Below are 19,240 nucleotides of genomic sequence, written 5' to 3' on the forward strand. Positions count from 1 at the left end.
GCCGCCGCCGCTTCTCCCCGTCTCTGCTGGGGAGGCCAAGCCTCGCCTTGCGACCAGAGAACCTCGCTCACCGCCCCTTTCACAGCCAACCACCGGCCCTCCACCACTCCCGCCCCTGCCCGGGGGCGTCCGCCGCGCGCCCCGCCTCACTAAGGGCAGACGCACCGGCTGCACGGGCGTCCCCCGCCCCTCCTCCCCGGCTCAGCGCGGGCGTCGGAACCGCCCGACTCGCACGGCCTCCCCGCGGCGCGCCCGTGGCTCCGCCATACTGGTTGAGGGCACGAAGCAAGGGCGCACGCCCAGCTCGCTCGCGGTTCCTCTCGGCCCCGGATGTGACTGTTTGGCTGAGGCGCCCGGCGCCCAGTCCTACATGGGATTGGGCGCTCACGGGTGAGGTCATCGCGAGGCGCCGAGGAGGGAAGCGGGAAGCGCAGGTATGAGGCTAGCGCTGCGGTTTTGTGGCTGTCCTCCGGTGCCTTTTCCTCTTTTTGATCTAGTGGTCTCGCGTCCGCCTTCCTGGGCCCCTTTCCCTGTGAGGTTTCCCTGTGTCAGATCCCTGCCCCAGGCTCCAACCTAACGCATGAAACTTCCCTCGCTTTGCTAGCCAGTTCTTAGCTTTCCACCTACGGCTTGAATTGGATCTTCTTTCTTTACTTTTAGCAGCTGAGGTCGTCTTCTCCTGGTCAGACCCTTTTGTTCCTTATCGGTAGTGTACTTAATCAGAACATCTACTTAATCCGAATATCGTATATTTAGCAAGTAAGGTCGTCATTTGAATCTTCCCCTACCCCCGCCCAAATGTTTGGATAGCCTCAAAGTGCCGTGTAATTGCTGATTAAGTGCTCCATTCTTTTGGACAAAATGCAGCCTTTCCCAGTCTTTCCTACTAACCCGATTAGTAGGCGGATCAAGGCAGCGTGTTTTTATATAATTAGGCATTCCAAAAGGGAGAATGATGTGGAGGCTGTAATTACAGATGACATCTTGGAAGTGAAAGAATTTACGCATTTGGTCATACTGCATTTTCCTAAGTGACCAGAAGTTTTCTGACAGGTTTTAAAGAATATTTAGTGAGGGAAAATACTAGCCATCATGTGAACAAGGCACTGTGGTAGAGTCCTTTACTCAGGTTTTATATAACTCTCAAAACAACTCAGAGGTTATTACTATAATAGGGCTCACAGATTCCTTTAGTAGTGAACTCCACTGTCTTGCCTTTATGTAGTAAGAAATCTTTTTAAGTAGTTCCCCTGCCGTGTATAAATACATTTCTATTTCACCATTAAAAACAAAAGAACAGCAACTGCCTTCTCTACTCTATGGTAAATGGTGTTTGATTTTTATTTGCTAGTCTCTTCATCCCGGATGTTTGTTTTGTTTTGTTTTGTTTTGTTTTGTTTTTTCTCCCAGCTTAGTATCCCAGATTCTTTCCTTACTAGTGCTGATGCCATAGGCCTTGAATCATTTTGGTCGCTATCCAGCTTCTCCACATCAAGGCCAACTGTGGAAAACCCTACACATGTGAAGAAAAGTTGGCTTACATTTACTATAGTGATAGTGATATTATTTGAATGGTACTGTAATCTCAGGCTAGGAAGTTTTATTCATTATTCATTTTCAACTTTGAACTGTAAGACATCCAAGGAAGGAGGTCCAAATTTTGTCTGAGAAGGAACTTAGATTTCTTTTAAAAAGTTTTTTCTTTCTTTTTTTTTTTTTTAAATAAATTTAAAGATTTTATTTCTTTATTTGACAGGCAGAAATCACATATAGGTAGAGAGGCAGGCAGGGAAAGGGGTGGGGAAGCAGGCTCCCTGCTGAGCAGAGAGCTAGATGTGGGGCTCAATCCCAGGACCCTGAGAGCATGACTTGAACCGAAGGCAGAGGTTTAACCCACTGAGCCACCCAAGCGCCCCTAAAAAAATTTTTTTTTTCTAAATAAGCTCCATACTCAGTGTGGATCCCCATGAAGGTTTGAACTCACCACCTGGAGATGAAGACCTGAGCTGAGATCAAGAGTCAGATGCCTAACCGACTGAGCCACTCAGGTGCCCTGGAAAAGATTTTCTTTATGACTAAGTTCTTTTCTTTCTACAAATCGCCCTCCTGATCTTGCCCCTCCCCAATTTTTAGTACCCTCTTGCCCTCTGACTGACTGTTCAGAACTTCCATCTTTGTCCTCTACCCTTTCTAAAACTGCTCTCAAGATACCCCACCTTTACCTGCCCTCTCTATGATCTCATAGGTGTTGAAGGAATCTATTATCTAATTACAGTCATTCACAGGAGGACATGATTACTTGCTGTGCTTTAGACATTACCCTTAGACCTTACCTATGAGAAGAGAAACTTGTTGACCTGATACCTGAATATGGAAATAGTGGCACTACCTACTTCTGGTAGGCTTTCCAGTCCCAGTAAGAGAAAAACAAGAAACAGTGGCTTGACAAATCATTTCTGAAAGGTTGTTTTCCTTTAACTCAGATTTAATTATATATTTTTTCCCACTGCCTTCTACCACAGCAGTCTATTGTTAATACTTTTTGACGGTGTTTTTTGGGTGTGTTTTAAGTAATAACAATAATTTTGTAGACTAAGGAAACGTGATTTGGGGGGCTCTGGTTGACTCAGTGATTAATAGTCTGCTTAAGCTAATAGGTCTCTATTTTTATTTTTCTAATAGTTAGTGATCAGTAAATATTATCCATATGATGTAGAGATTAGAAGTTTAATTTGTTTAAGAGGTTAAGGTAGAGCTGACCTTGTTCTTATGAGATTAATAGGTAGATATTACTGCTTCCATTATGGAAGAATTTACGGGAACAGTGTTCTTATCTATAATAATTCCTTTAAGTACAAAATCCATTTATTGCCTAATTCCTCACACTTGGGGTGAGCTTAACCAAATGTGTCTTTAAAATTGAGTTAATCATTTCCTTTAAAAAAATTATATTTAGAAGAAATATACTTTGTCTGATAGTCAGCATTTATTTAGGTCCCCTGTGGGTAGAAAATGTGATGGAGAAATAGAAGTACTAGAAGCCCTATTTCATTCTTGTCATAGATAAAACCTAAAATCCCAGCAGGGATCCAAAACCTCTATACACATAAAATCCTAAAGCTGTAGAGGGCAGACTTCCGGACTTTAAAGTTGTTTCACTGTAGAAAAACTAAAACTAATGTAGGAAATACGTGATCAGATCTCTAAAGAAAAGAGTTAAACAAAATTATTTGTTTTTGTTTTTTAATATTTTATTTATTCATTTGACAGAGCAAGACACAGTGAGAGAGGGAGCACAAGCAGGGGGAGTGGGAGAGAGAGAAGCAGGCTTCCCGCTGAGCAGGGAGCCTGATGCAGGGCTCTGTCCCAGGACACTGGGATCATGACTTGAGCCAAAGGCAGCCTCTTAACCAACTGAGCCACCCAGGTGCCCCTAAACAAAATTATTTGTAGTTGAAGTGGCATTTTCAATGGTTACTACAAATTTCATATTTTAAGGTAGTATATTGTCTCTATTATCTGACAAATCAGTAGTCACCACAGATGACAGTCCCTAAGCCTAAATATTAATACCTTTCATTTTAAATTGTGCTAAGTGTTCTTTTTTCTTGGCTTATCTTGAGCATTTGGCACAAGTTTTTTATGGTAGAAAATTATTTAACTTCTGTTCCATTACTTGTCAGCAAAAATCAAACCACCAGAGTTCCCTGTCTTTACCTCTCTCTGAGCCATTTCCTCTCCAAACCTCTCCTTTAAAACTTACTTGCTTTGGTCTCTAACTAGTTTCCTCTGTATTCTAATTCAGTGCTTCTGCTGAAATAAAGTATCTTTTTGTCTTTCCCATTTTGTCCTCTTTATGAAAATTGCTATATATGATTTTGTGACCATGTTTCTGTTACTCCCCCCACCCCTCTGTTACTTTGATTACTGAAAGGTTTTTTTTTTTAGCAGTCTAGTTATTTTGTGTATGTGTGAGTGCCTAAAAATGGGAGGAAGTAAGCTTTGTGTCAGGAATAGAAACTTTAGGCAGATTGCCAGTACTTTAAATTATTTTTCAAAACAATATTAGGAAATTTATCTGTACAATTGGATTGAATTCAGGTGTCATATCTGAAAATATGAAAGCAGCTGTGGCAGTTTCTCAGTAGAGAAATTCTCCCTTGGCTTGTGAAATTAAACATTAAATTTGTTCAGGTAGATTTGTTTGCTTCTTTTTGTCTGAACATTTAGAGTTACATAAATTGCCCTTATTTCCTTTTTTGATTTACCCAACATACAGTTGAGGCAGGGTACTCTTATGTGGCAATTTCATTGTATAAATCCGGGATACCTAGTGTATCAGGATTCTAAATTTTGCACATAAGCACTACTGTTAAGAGTAAGCGGGTGATAAGAAAATTAAAAATACGTGAGTATGGGGTACCTGGCTGGCTTATTCAGTAGAGCATGTGACTCTTGATCTCAGGGTTATGAATTTGAGCCCCATGTTGGGTGTAGAGATAAATAAATAAACTTTAATAAAAAATAGTAAAAATACATGAGTACATTTAAAAGCCATAATGAGGGGCACCTGGGTGGCTCAGTGGGTTAAGCCGCTGCCTTCGGCTCAGGTCATGATCTCAGGGTCCTGGGATCGAGTCCCGCATCGGGCTCTCTGCTCAGCAGGGATCCTGCTTCCTCCTCTCTCTCTCTCTGCCTGCCTCTCTGCCTACTTGTGATCTCTGTCAAATAAATAAATAAAATCTTTAAAAAATAAAAAAAAATTTAAAAAAAAAATAAAAGCCATAATGAAGGGTCCCTTGGTGGCTCAGTCCTTTAAGAGTCTGCCTTCCATCCAGGTCAGCAAGCCAGGGAGCAGGGTATCAAGCTCTTTGCTCAACAGGGAGCCTGCTTCTTCCTCCCTCTCTGCTTTCCCCTCCCCCTCCTTGTATGAGCACACCACTCACTAAATCTTTAAAAATAAAATTTAAAAAAGCAGTAATGAATTATTTGTGACTTTTGTTTATTTTCTGTACTTTCAGAGAATACTAAAGTTGAAAACTATTGTCAAGGGGTTCCTGGGTGGCTTAGTGGGTTAAAGCTTCTGCCTTCAGCTCAGGTTATGATCCTGAGCTGTAACTATTGTCAGTGGAATTGTTAGAAGACAGTCTTCGTTATTCAAAAATTAGGGAGCCAGGGACGCCTGGGAGGCTCAGTTGGTTAAGCAACTGCTTTTGGCTTGGGTCATCATCCCAGGGTCCTGGGATCAAGCCCCACATCAGGCTCCCTACTTCTCCCTCTGCCACTCCCCTGCTGTGCTCTCCTGCTCTCTCTCGCTGTCAAATAAATAAATAAAATCTTTAATAAAATAAAAATTTGGGATCCCTTTATATCGGGTCAAATCTTAAAGGCCAGGTGACTTTGATCAAATTATTTAACACTTCTGAAACTCAAGTTTTATTATCTTTAAAATGGAATAATACTAAACAGAAGGGTTGTCTTGAGAATAAAGTTAAATAATGTACTGAATTAGTCTCTGGTGGTAAAACCCAAGGGTCTTTTTTTAACCATTTCCCTGGATGATTATTGGTGTAGTATTCTCAAATTTTAGCATACCTCAGCATCACCTGGAGGGCTTGTTAAAACACATGGCTGGGCCCCAACCCCAGTATTTCTGGTTCAGTTGGTCTAGGGTGGTGTTGGGTAATTTCTAAGTTCCTAGGTGATGCTCACAGTCTGGAGGTTATACTTTGAGCACCATTGGTGTAGATCCAAGATGCCACTTTGACCAGCCTAATAAAATTGGGAAAAGTGAGGGGCATCTGACTGGCTCAGTTGATGGAGCTTGCCACTCTTGATCTCGGGTTGTGGGTTCAAGCCCCACGTTGGGTGTAGAGATTACTTTAAAAAAAGTGATAATGGTAATATTTGTTGAGCACTCATGTACCAAACACTATTATATGTGCTTTACATATTTTATTTACTTTTCTATGATCCTATAAAATGGTGCTATTATTATTACCACCCCAATTTTATAAAGAAGGAAAATGAATCACAGAGAAGTTCAGTAACTGGCCCAAAGTCACCCAGCTAATAATATATAGTAGATCTATTCAAACCCAGAGAATCTATTCTCTAAAACATTCAGATAAAAGATATAACCTAATGATTGAGCAGCTCTCTTTTTTAAAAAATATTTATTTATCTATTTATTTGGCAGACAGAGATCATTAATTAGGCAGAGAGGCAGGCAGAGAGAGGGGGAAGCAGGCTCCCTGCTGAGCAGAGAGCCTGATACAGGGCTCAATCCCAAAACCCTGAGATAATGACCTGAGACGAAGTCAGAGGCTTAACCCACTGAGCCACCCAGGCGCCCCAAGCAGATCTCTTTTAAAAAAGTATTTTCTTAGTTTAAGTATATAATGTTTGTTTGTTTGTTTGTTTTAAGATTTATTTATTTCAGGAGGGGTAGAGAATGAATTGGGGTGTAGAGGGCAGAGGGAAAGGGAGAAGCAGGCCCCGCTATGGGGCTCAATCCCAGGACCCCAGGATCATGACCTGAGTGGAAGGCATACACTTAACCGACTGAGCTACCCAGGTCCCCCTATAATGTTTATTCTTGTGTGGGCCCCACATCAAATACTGGGAGACCAGGTTCGCCTGGGACCCTGATTACAAAGAAAGCCTGTTTATGCATGTGCCAGCCAGGGGCCCCATGATCCTGTGTCTTAGCTAGGCTTTTGTAGACTTGATCTTCAAATGTCTTTTTTTTTTAAATTAAGTTTTTTTTAGATGTCTTTTAAAAAATATTTAAATGAAATACTGCATATTGCATTTGTCTGCTACCATCAGGATCTTAAATAAGAGATTGTAGTTTTTCCCCCTCCTCTCAGGGTCTCCTGGGCCATAATGGCTGTCAAATGGACTGGTGGACATTCTTCTCCTATTCTCTGCCTGAATGCAAGTCAAGAAGGGCTAGTGGCTTCTGGAGCAGAGGGTGGTGATCTCATGGCTTGGGGTGAAGATGGGACTCCTTTAGGACATACACGCTTCCAAGGAGCTGATGATGTTACCAGTGTCTTATTCTCTCCCTCCTGCCCCACCAAGCTCTATGCCTCACATGGAGAAACCATTAGCTTACTGGATGTCCGGTCCCTCAAAGGTTCCGTGGACCATTTTCATGTGAATGAAGAAGAAATCAATTGCCTCTCATTGAATGACACTGAAAACCTGCTGGCTTCTGCTGATGACTCTGGGTCAATTAAAATCCTAGACTTGGAAAATAAGAAAGTTAGCAGATCACTGAAGAGACATTCCAATATCTGTTCCTCTGTAGCTTTTCGGCCTCAAAGGCCTCAGAGCCTGGTATCATGTGGACTGGATATGCAGGTAATGCTTTGCAGAGAGTACTTGGATAATTTCTAAATTAGGAATGATCAAATTACTGATCAGGCTAAGTAAATCTTTGCTTTTTCTGTTCTCTACTGACATGTCTTTTCTATGTATGAATCATTAGCCTTACTTCTACTGCATTTTTAATGCTAACTTGACAAAGCCTAGTAGGTTTCATTCACAAAGTAATCATTTATCCTTTAGCTTTCCTTTCTCTATACCTGAGAGTCATAAACTCTGGGAATTCAAATATTTGATTCTAAATATCTTTTTAAAGAAAAGAGCATGCTAAAGGCAGACTTTATCACCCACTCTATAGAAACTTTTTTTTTTAAATAAGGATTTTTTTGTTTTTACTTTAAAATTCTGTAGTACATCTATTGAAGTATTGTGTATTGGTGACCAAGATCAGAGCATTGCATTCATTGAGTTTTGAAAGGAATATCACAAGTTAGACCAAATTCAGAAGAAAGCCATCAGGAGAGTAGATGTATCTAGAAACTCCATTTTGTGGAGGAAATGGAAGTGTTTAATTCTTGGTTTTCATGAGAGGGAAAAGTAGAATGTGCTAGTCTAAATAGAAGTCCTATAGAAGCAGATTTCGGGTTTGTTAAGATTTTATTTATTTGAGAGAGAGAGGGAGCCAAGCAGGGAGGAGAGGGAGAAGCAGATCCCTGCCAAGCTTGATTCAGGACCCTGGGTTCATGACCCAAGCCAAAAGCAGACATTTAACCAACTGAACCACCCAGGTGCCCCCAGATTTTGGTTTAATAAAAGAAAGCTCCCCCTCTGTCCCTGATAGCTTGAATTTTCTCAAAGCAGATGTACTTCTTAAAAGTAAATCTTGTGTCACTGGAGTAAGAATAATCATGACTTCTCTTTGGTGAGCACTTAGTACTTGCCAGCTTTACATATATTAGTCTTCACTCTAACCACACCCTGGTAGTTACTATTTCTTTTTTAGAAATGAGACTGAGGTTTAAAATAAGTGTCCACATAGCTGCCTGAATTGAGATTCCAATCTTCATTCTCTCTGGCTCCAAAGCCTGTATGTTTTTTCTGTGATATCAGTGGTATCAAGCAGGATATCATGTGTAATGTAGTAGAAAAAGTTCTTGGTTTGGGAACAGGTGAGTTCTAGAAAAAAAACCAGTGTGTGCCCTGTGTGCCCTGCACTGTTATAGGCATTTAATCTACATCCTTAACTGTGTCCAGTTATCTTTCAAGACTCTGTGATTCCATTAATAGCATCAAAGATTTGTCTATCTTTGTGGCCAACAACATTTACTGTTCCCTTCTCTACCCTCTGCACCCACTCAAAAGTCAGAAGAAAATGAGGCTGCTTGTTGTTATTTTTATAATGACTGCCATTACCCTCCCCCAAGCTACTGGTATTTAGTAGGCAGAATCAGGGAGTGTCTTAAAGTGCTGGGACAGTCCCTAAACAGTAAAGAACTGTCTTACCTAAAATGTGATCCCAGGACCCTGGGATCATGACCTGAGCCAAAGGTAGAGGCTTTAACCCACTGAGCCATCCAGGAGCCCCTCATTCTTTCATTCTTCAGCTTAATACCAGTTGTCAGTCACTGGTTCATTAACTTACTAGGCATAGCAGGAAACAATTCAGTGTGCAAAAATAACCTATATACTTTTCACATTACATAAGAAATGGGCGTCCAGAATTTATATTTTGCCTCCAGTTCTAGGAGAGGAGTTACAGTGGCAGGCAGCTGCTAGAGGACAGTATAGGATATAAGTATTTTGTGAGAAGCAGATTTAGATGATTTGACTCCCAAGACTTACTAAAATGCCACTGTAGATTAATTTCTGCATTGGGTCGTGCTATACCAACAGTGGTAAGACAGCTCAACTATGCTTTTAAGAAATTACTTTCCTTATCTGAAGTTGAAACTGTAATATATTCCACCGTTTACTTCTTAAAACCTGGCTATCTAGTATTATTCTAAACTTTAAGAATAGCCAGCATGGAAGGGTCCAAGAATGTAGATACAGGGGCACCTGTGTGGCTCAGTGGGTTAAAGCCTCTACTTTTGGCTCAGGCCATGATCCCAGGGTCCTGGGATAGAGCCCCCCATCAGGCTCCCTGCTCAGTAGGGAGCCTGCTTCCCCCTCTCTCTCTGCCTGCCTCTCTGCCTACTTGTGATCTGTCAAATAAACAAATAAAATCTTTTTAAAAAAGAATATACATACAGTAGTGGAAGGGAATTCTTATCAGGTTAATTTTGGGATTGCTTTCTCTCTGAACAAATATTTTATCTCAAGGCATGAATTGAATTATTGCCACACATAGTAGATGCGTTCATTGTAACTATCTTTGTTATTATAGAAATTATAAAAATTATATCTTTCAATCTAGATAGGTTTAAATAATTAGGCAAGCACACTTAGAGGGGCAGGGACCTTAAAGTGGTTTATTAAGACATTTGAGGGGTACGTGGGTGGGTCAGTCAGTTAGGCGGCTGCCTTTGGCTCAGGTCGTGATTCTAGGGTCCTGGGATTGAGCCCCGAGTCTGGCTCCCTGCTCCTGACGGGGGGAGCCTGCTTCTCCCTCTCGCACTCCCCTGCTTGTATTCCCTCTCTCGCTGTCTTTCTCCCTGTCAAATAAATAAAATCTTTAAAAAAAAAAATTTGAGACTGCTTAATATTTATTAAGTAGCTATAAAATATAAAATGGTTAAATATAAGAATAACATTAGGGGCGCCTGGGTGGCTCAGTGGGTTAAGCCTCTGCCTTCGGCTCAGGTCATGATCTCAGGGTCCTGGATTGAGCCCCGCATTGGACTCTCTGCTCGTCTGGGAGCCTGCTTCCTCCTCTCTCTCTGCCTGCCTCTCTGCCTACTTGTGATCTCTGTCAAATAAATTTTAAAAATCTTAAAAAATAATAAAAATTTTAAAAAATAACATTAAATAAATACATGGGTAGCCACCACTCAAATAGTTTTCTCTTGTAAAGACCTTTGGAAATTTAAGACCATCCTATATTTCTGTCGCATAAACATTGATTTTTTTTTGCCCTTTCCACATCTGAAAATAAATGATTCAAAGGTTAGTGTTCTTTCTGGAGTTTGAAAGATCACTAGTACCAGCACTTAAGGATCAGGCTGATAAAAGAGGCTTTTTTTTCCTTGAAGATAATTCTTCCGTGTGGAAAGAAATGTTTTTGTAGGAGGAGCAATTCATGAGTGGAGTCTTACTGATGTGATTGCTTTCACTTCTGAACGTTTGCCAGTTGTCCACTTTCTCCTTCTCTGACATTTTGTAGGATCATAAACCCCAAACTTTTGAATTTGTTTCTTTCAGTATCTCTTGCTTTCCTTCTTAGGGTGACACTGCTGGAACCAGTGGTTGAGAAATTGTGAAACACCTTAGAATATTCAGCAGTTAGGAAGAGTAAAGTGGGGGTATAGAGAATGTCCAGGCAGGAACAGTCTGGAATCTTCAGTATTTGGAAATGATTCTTGAATTGGTAGAATCTGAGATGACTATTACTACAATTAGATGATTTCAGTAAATACAAAAAAAATGTGTAAGCTGCTGAAAACACTCTGGGTATAGTTCTTGTTTAGATGTCTTACGAGGACAGAAAATATAATCCAAGCATCAATGTAGGACTGTGCAAGAAAGACTTGGGGTTACCTGCCAAGACATTCAAGCTAGCAGATTTTGAAATGTCTGTCTTCCTTGTGTTTAGACATTTTTATAGAGATTGTTTCACATTACATTTTTTTTTTTAAAGATTTTATTTATTTGACAGAGAGAGATCACAAGTAGGCAGATTGAGAGAGAGGAGGAAGCAGAGGAGAGAGCCTGATGCGGGACCCGATCCCAGGACCCCGAGATTATGACCTGAGCCGAAAGCAGAGGCCCAACTCACTGAGCCACCCAGGCACCCTGTTTCACATTACATTTTTAAAGATTTTATTTCTTTATTTGACAGAGAGACACAGCAAGAGAAGGGAACATAAGCAGGGGGGAGTGGAAGAGAGAAGCAGGTTCCCCACCAAGCAGGGAGCCCAATGCAGGGCTCAATCCCAAGACCCTGGGATCATGACCTGAGCCAGAGGCAGATGCTTAATGACTGAGCCACCCAGGCACCCCTCCACCTTACATTTTAGTACTTGTTCATCTTTGTTATAGTTTCTGATATTTCTTTATTTTACTTTATTTTGATTTTTTTAGTATTCTGTCTTCAGTCAAATAGCAACTGCTGGCTACTTAGTTAATGTTATAAATCTAATCCAGAAGGGTTCAGTGCTTCCTTGATAGAAACAATATAAGTGTTACTAGATGTCACTTCTTTTGGAAGGCTAAGTTGAGGGAAGTTACTGTCAAAAGAAAACCAAATTGTTAGTATCATCATTTTAAAAGTAATAATCTTTTAAAAAAATATATTTATTTGTCAGAAAGAGAGAACACAAGTAGGGGGAGCTGCAGAGGCAGAGGGAGAAGCAGACGCCCCGCTTAGCAGGGAGCCTGACTTGGGACTTAATCCCAGGACACAGGGATCATGACCTGAGCCGAAGGCAGTTTTAACTGACAGAGCCACCCAGGCATCCCAGCAGTAGTAATCTTGTCAGTTCAGATCTATGCTTTTGACTGAACATGGTCATGCTTATTCTAGTGTCCATTTAAATTGTGACTCATAATTATGAGCTAATACTAGTTGGTAAAATATGGGGCGCCTGGGTGGCTCAGTTATTAAGCATCTGACTCTTGGTTTCGGCTCAAGTCATGACCTCAGGGTCTAAGGATGGAGCCCATTGTTGGGCTCTGTACTCGGTGTGGAGTCTGCTCGAGATTCTCTCTCTTTTTTTCTCTTTCTCCCCTTTTCCCCTCTGCCCACTTGCACATGCACTTTTTCTTTCAAATAAATAAATAAAATATTTTTAAGAGATATTAGATGGTAAAATAAGGCTGTCTATTCTCTGAAATATGATGAATATTCTCCTTTTCAGATTAGTTGCTGTGGGAATAAAATGCATCACTAGATTATAGAGTAAAATCAATTCACAAAGCTTTTTATTTCGTTTTATACAGGTTTTAGTTAGCCTTTCATTTAAATCAATTTAGTAGATCCAAAATCATAGTATGAAACAACAAAAAACCTGCATGTATCAGGATGTCAAATTAACCAACAGACAAGTATGGAACTTCTGCTTTTCCGGGCATTGTGCTAGATATTAGCAAAGAAGAATTAAATCTCAGGGCTCCTGGCTGGCTTAGCAGTGTAGTATGTGACTCTTGATCTTGGGGTAATGAGTTCCTGCCCCATACTGGGCATGAAGTCTACTTAAAATTTTTAAAAAAGAAGAATTAAATCTCAGGAAACTGACGAGCTAGTAGTATATGTTGGTAAATAGCATAGAAATTAAATATGGGAGAGAAGTAAGCTATGGAATAGTTAGAAAAGACGTCCTAGAGGGATAGGGACTTGAGGTAAGCCCCTAAAATGGGTAATTTAAGTAATGTGAAAGGAAAGAGAAAGCATTCCAGATTTCATTTATTTAACTGGACAGGCTTTTTGACTTGCAACTGGCATAGGCTAAAATTAATAAATCTCATTATTTATTAATGGTTTCAGGGTGCCTGGATGGCTCAGTCGGTTAAGCATCTGCCTTCAGCTTAAGTCATGATCCCACGGCCCGGGATCAAGCCCCACATCATTTTCCTTGCTCAGAGGGGAGTCTTCTCCCTCTCCCTCTGCCGATCCCCCTGTTTGTGCATTCTCTCTCTGTCAAATAAATAAAGTATTTTTAAAAATTAAATACATTTCATACCCTTCCATTTTACTTGCAGAGACAATGACTTGAACTGGCAATTGCTTAAGAATGTGGATTGCACTTTAATGGGGTTGTTAATCACAAGTTATTTAGGATCTTGTTTTCTAAATTCTACCTCACTGCCGACTGGCATCCTGGTTTTGGCACCAGGGTAGCATTCCCCTGGCATATTATAGTGCTGTGTGAATTTTTAAAAATTTAATATTGCTGGGCCTGTGTTGTAGTAATTATTATGAGACTACTTTGGTGACTTTATTAGAAGTGGAATAAGCATGGTAATTGAGCAAAATGGCTAAATCTCTGTTTGCATAACTCCCTCTTATTTAAAGGTAATGCTATGGAACCTTCAGAAATCACGGCCACTCTGGATTACAAATTTGCAGGAAGATGAAACAGAAGAGATGGAAAGCCCACAATCGCCTGGTCAGCTTTTAAACCCTGCTTTAGCCCACTCCGTGTCTGTGGCATCCTGTGGTAATATTTTTAGCTGTGGTGCAGAAGATGGTAAGGTTCGAATCTTTAGGGTGATGGGAGTTAAGTGTGAACAAGAATTTGGATTTAAGGGCCATTCTTTGGGAGTATCCCAGGTCTGCTTTCTGCCAGAATCCTATTTGCTGCTTACAGGAGGGAATGATGGGAAGATAATGTTGTGGGATGTAAGCAGTGAAGTTGAAAAAAAACAGAAGAGTCCTACGAAACCTACTCACAGGAAGAAAACTAAGAGAGCATCTTATACGAAGCAGGGTGGAAACACTCATGCTCCAGCAGATGAAGAAGAGCATGGCAAAATTTTACCAAAGCTAAGTATTGAACACGGAGAAAAAGTGAACTGGCTCTTAAGTACAAGAATAAAGGGATACCAAAATATATTAGTAGCTGATCAAACTAGTTGTATATCTGTATATCCCTTAAAGGAATTTTAAATCCAATAAAATCATTTGAAAAACTGCATCAACTTTTTATAGTTTAAAAAAAATCCTGATGGTTCATTTTTGTCATTCTTAATGTTTGTAATATGTGGAATAGTACTATTCCAGCGTATAAATTATAAGACATCTGAATGAAAGATAATTGGGTAATACTTTATATAGTAAGTGACATATTAAAATTTGAGGGAGGAGAATATTCACTGTGTAATGGCCATATTATACCAGCCATTTTACATGTTTCATTTCTTCTTCCAAATCCATGATGTGGGTGATTTCTCTCATTTTATTGCCATAGTAATTGAGACTTAAAGATATTAAGTAACAAAGAACCAGGAAAACTGCAGGCATGATTACTTACCTAGAAAGGATCTTGGTTGTCTTGTCAAGCCTCCTGCTTCAGGGAAGCCCACATGTGATCTATTCCAAGTGTAGTCACCACATTAGTTATAACTGGTTATTTCAGATCCTAGGATGTCATGAGGAGCCTTACCAAGGTGGAAGAGGAAACCTGTTCTTGCTTGTTCCGTGTAAAGCCCAGAAGGCTTTGCTGACAATTACTTGGTGTTGTTTCTAAGAAAAGGACTTCAGAGTCAAATCAGTTTAGGATATTTTGCAGTAATCCAAGCTGTGATGCTGACAGAACCAAGAATAGGCTAAAGTTACGAACAAGAAATTCTTTTTTTTTTTTTAAGATTTTATTTATTTATTTAACAGAGAGACAGAGATCGCAAGTACGAAGAGAGGCAGGCAGAGAAAGAAGGGGAAGCAGGCTCCCCGCTGAGCAGAGAGCCCCATGGCAGAGTCTTTAACCCACACAGCCACCCAGGTGCTCCATGAACAAGAAATTCTAAGAAGATAAAAAGTAGGGTGCCTGTGTGGCTCAGTTGGTTGGACAACTGCCTTTGGCTCAGGTCATGATCCTGGAGTCCTGGGATCAAGTCCCACATCGGGCTCCCTGCTTGGTGGGGAGTCTTTTTCTCCCTCTGACCCTCTCCCGTTTCATGCTCTCTGTCTCACTCTCTCAAGTAAATAGATATAGAAAAGGAAAAACATTCTAAAAAAAAATTTTTTTTTAAAAGATAAAAAGTAGAGAAGAGATAAAAGAGGTAAAGAATATGGGGCGCCTGGGTGGCTCAGTTCGCTGAGCATCTGGCTCTTGGTTTCAGCTCAGGTCGTGATCTCGGTTTGTGGGACATAGCCTGGCATCAGACTCTGGGCTTAGCATAGAGTCTGCTTGGAATTCTCCCTCTCCCACTATCCCTGTCCTTGCATGCATACTCGTGCTCTCTCTTTCTCCTGTTCTCGCAAATAAAGAAATAAAATCTTAAAAAAAAAAAGAAATGAAGGTAGTAGTATATCAGGCCTGGGTGGCTATCTTCTCTATGCGTTCTTTCTGCTTCTACTTACCTTGCCTAATCTTTTTTCTTTTCTTTTTTTTTGAAGAGCTTCAGGGCAATTAGGGGGTGGGAGTGGGGCAAGGGAGATTCTTTTTTTCTCTTTCCTTTTTAAGATTTTTTAATTTATTTATTTGACAGAGATCACAAGTAGGCAGAGAGGCAGGCAGAGAGCGAGGGGGAAGCAGGCTCCCCGCTGAGCAGAGATCCCAACTTGGGGCTCAATCCCAGGACCCTGGGATCATAACCCGAACCAAAGGCAGAGGCTTAACCCAATGAACTACCCAGGCACCCCGGCAAGGGAGATTTTTTTTTTTTTTTAAGATTTTATTTATTTATTTGACAGACCCAGATCACAAGCAGGCAGAGAGAGAGGGGAAGGAAAGTAGGCTCCCTGCTGAGCAGAGAGCCCAATGTGGGGCTCAATCCCAGAACCCTGGGATCATGACCTGAGCAGAAGGCAGAGGCTTTAACCTACTGTGCCACCCGTGCGCCCCCAGGCGAGGGAGATTCTTAAGCAGGCTCCAGGCCCACTGTTGAACCCAGCATGGGGCTGGATCTGAGATCCTGAGATCATGACCAGAGCCGAAATCAAGTCCGAACCAACGGAGACACCTAGGTGTCCTTATACTAACTCCTCTTACATTCCATGTTTTAAAGAGAATCTGGTTATCATTATCCTTGTTTGCAAAGAATTTTCTGATAAGTGTGATTTTAGTCTGAACACTTCAGTGACAGAAACCAAATTCAAATTGGCTTAAGGGAACAAAAAGGAGTTTTTTTGCTCACATAACTGAGAAATCCAAGGATAATCCAGCATGCACTGCTGGGGTAGCTAAGCTGGTAAGATGTGAGTCTACAGGTACCCCACCTACAGAAAGTCTTTCCTAGAGTTGAAGAAGATAATCACGGTGATTTGGAGCCTTGAAACAACAGTACATGAAACAAATGTATTCCTGGAGACTTTTTTTTTTTTTAACTTACAACTAAGAGTCCTGACCAATTAAGTGGGCAATCAATAAATATTGTTGAGTGATCTCACTTGGAATTTAAAGAAAGGACAATACCATCTTGGCTCTAAAAAAAAAAAAATTCACTGTCAGGGGCAGCGGGCACAGTTAGTGGAGCTTGCAACTCTTCATCTGGGGGTTGTGAGTTTGATCTGCACATTGGGAACAGAGATTACTTTTTTTTTTTTAAATTTCATTCATTTATTTGACAGATCACAAGTAGGCAGAGAGGCAGGCAGACAGAGAAGAGGAAGCAGGCTCCCTGCTGAGCAGAGAGCCCGATAATGGGGCTGGATCCCAGGACCTGAGATTATGACCTGAGCCGAAGCTAGAGGCTTAACCAACTGAGCCACCCAGGTGCCCCCAGGGATTACTTAAAAAAAAAAAAAAACAAATCACTGTCAAATCACCTTGGCCTGAGTGTTGACAGAAACAAGGTTCTAATTCTAACACTGGACAAGGCTCTTTCCAATTTGGGCTTTAGTTTCCGTGAAAGTGAACAGCTTGAGTTAGAAATCCTCTAAGGTTCTTTTATGTCCCTGTTAAATGGAATGAAAATACCATCATTATAATATTATGCTTATCCAGTGATTCTAATATTAAAATGTCAGGACGAACTAATGCTCATGGCTAATCTCTGGAGGTTTTAGAGGGATCCTTTGAAAAATTACCCAAGTACAGCATCTTTTTGGCTATTGAGTCTGAATAAATTAATGGGAACAAGGTAAGAAGTACTTAAACCAGGGTTGAAACATCAACCCTAAACTTCTTTTAGTTGCTGATAACATACCCACTCAGACTGCCTAAGCAAAAGAGAAGTTTTCTATTAGGGCATAGGGAGCAGAATTCTCTAGTTTACTAGAGCAGAAATGCCCCTTCACTTGAGTCTTTAATGCCATAAACATTCAGAACAGCTGGGCCATCTGGGTGGCTCAGTTGGTTAAGCAGCTGCCTTCAGCTCAGGTCATGATCCCAGGGTCCTGAGATCAAGCCCTGATAATCAGGATCCTGCCCCGCAGGGAGTCTGCGTATCCCTCTCCCTCTTCCCCTCACCCCCGTTCATGCTTTCTCTCAGTCACTCTGCTTTTTCTCTCTCAAATAAATAACATCTTAAAAAAAAAAAAAAAAAGGCAAGCTATGGACTGGGAAAAAATTATTTATAGAACATAAACCTGCTAAAGGATGTACATACAGATGATATAAGGAACTTTAACAACTCAAGAAAACAATCAATTAAAAAAATAAGGAAAATATTTGAACAGACACCTTTCCAAAGTGGATTACAAATGGATAATAAGGGCACCTGGGTGGCTCAGTTGGTTAAGTGACTGCCTTCAGCTCAGGTCATGATCCCCGAGTCCCGGGATAGAGTCCGCATCGGGCTCCCAGCTCCATGGGGAGTCTGCTTCTCCCTCTGACCTCCTCCCCTCTCATGCTCTTTATCTCTCTCTCTCTCAAATAAATAAATAAAATTTTTAAAAGAATAATTAAAAAAACAAATGGAGAATAAATGCATGAAAAGGTATCAGTGAGTAACCAAATTAATACCACAATGTTATGTCTAGACACATCTGTTAAAAGGGCAAAAATTTAAAGACAGACAATGTTGGTGAAGATGCAAACCAATTGGAACTCTTCCTACATTGTTGTTAAGAATGAAAAATGGAACAGCCACTTAGGAAAAAAGTTTGGCAGTTTTTACAAAGTCAAACATATATTTACTATATGACCCAGCAGTTCCATTCCTAGATATTTACCCAAGAGAAATAAAAACTTGTGTCCACACAAAGATCTCTACCGAAAGGTTTATGCTACTTGCCTTATAATAGCCAGTTGAAAACAAACCAAATAGCTATCAGTGGGTGACCCTTGGAACAAATTGTGGTTTGTGCATGCAGCAGAACACTGCAGAGCAGTAAGAGCAACAAACTGATACTTGCAACGACACGGATTTCAAAAACATGATGCATGATGGGAGCTGGACACAAAATGCTGCATGAAGGACAAAGGAGAAAATAGAGGTTACCAGAAGTCAGAGGTAGGGGACAGGATTGATTGCAAAAAAGTGCAAGAGAACTTTTGGTGGTAATAAGGGTAATGTCCTATGCTCTTTATCTTGATTGTGGTGGTGGTCATAGGACTGTAAATATTTGTCAAAACTCAGCAAATCATACTTTTATAATTACTGAATTTTATTTTATGTAAATTACATTCAAAATGGATTTTTTAAAGAAAGGTTGCATGCTGTACAAGTGTATTTTCAAGTGTCTTAGGGCTCTCTTCAAGCCTATTACCACCCAATGCCCTAGTTTATATAAAGTGCAAGTGGTCTCACACCATGACTGTGTGTCTTGCTTTATCATTACTACTTTTTCTCTTAAAATTGGGACTTTTTGCCCCTTAGTTTCCACAATTTATGTTAATGTTTTTTCCATTCTTTTTTTCTAATTTTTAAGTTGTGACCTTAGAAATATCAATACAAACAAGAGTTTAAACTGGGCATGTGTTCAACAGAAACACTTTATTCAGCAGACACCAGTCCTCCAGAGCCAGTAGAGTCACTAAACACAAGTGTCAATAACCACCCCTCTCTAATGTTCCATTATCGGTTCTCCATTAACAGCAGTAGCAGAAATTAACAGGAAGAATTTATCATGTCATAGAGTATCTTTGGCTGAAAAAACTAATAAAATTTAAAAATGTTTTAGGGGCGCCTGACTGGCTCAGTTGGAACA

At 40.5% G+C, this 19,240-nt stretch overlaps 1 protein-coding gene across 9 annotated transcripts in view; it reads left to right on the forward strand.

Annotated features, from left to right (window-relative positions):
- The first annotated feature begins 91 nt into the window (after window positions 1-91).
- The window catches only part of WDR53 (WD repeat domain 53), a 49,490-nt gene continuing 30,341 nt past the window's right edge, over window positions 92-19,240 (forward strand). For 2 of the 9 annotated variants that reach the window (XM_082700240.1, XM_082700238.1), the window contains exons 1-4: window positions 386-434; window positions 1,944-2,048; window positions 6,873-7,368; window positions 13,502-13,676. In XM_082700240.1, coding sequence (XP_082556366.1) covers window positions 6,889-7,368; window positions 13,502-13,676 — 655 coding nt within the window. In that variant the 5' untranslated portion in view covers window positions 386-434; window positions 1,944-2,048; window positions 6,873-6,888. Of the gene's footprint in view, window positions 435-1,943; window positions 2,049-6,853; window positions 7,369-13,501; window positions 14,124-19,240 lie in introns of those variants that run through there. The other 7 variants (XM_082700237.1, XM_082700234.1, XM_082700235.1 and 4 more) reach the window with 7 other exon arrangements.

Source organism: Mustela nivalis, assembly GCF_964662115.1.
Source record: "Mustela nivalis genome assembly, chromosome: 1".
Classification (NCBI taxonomy): domain Eukaryota; kingdom Metazoa; phylum Chordata; class Mammalia; order Carnivora; family Mustelidae; genus Mustela; species Mustela nivalis.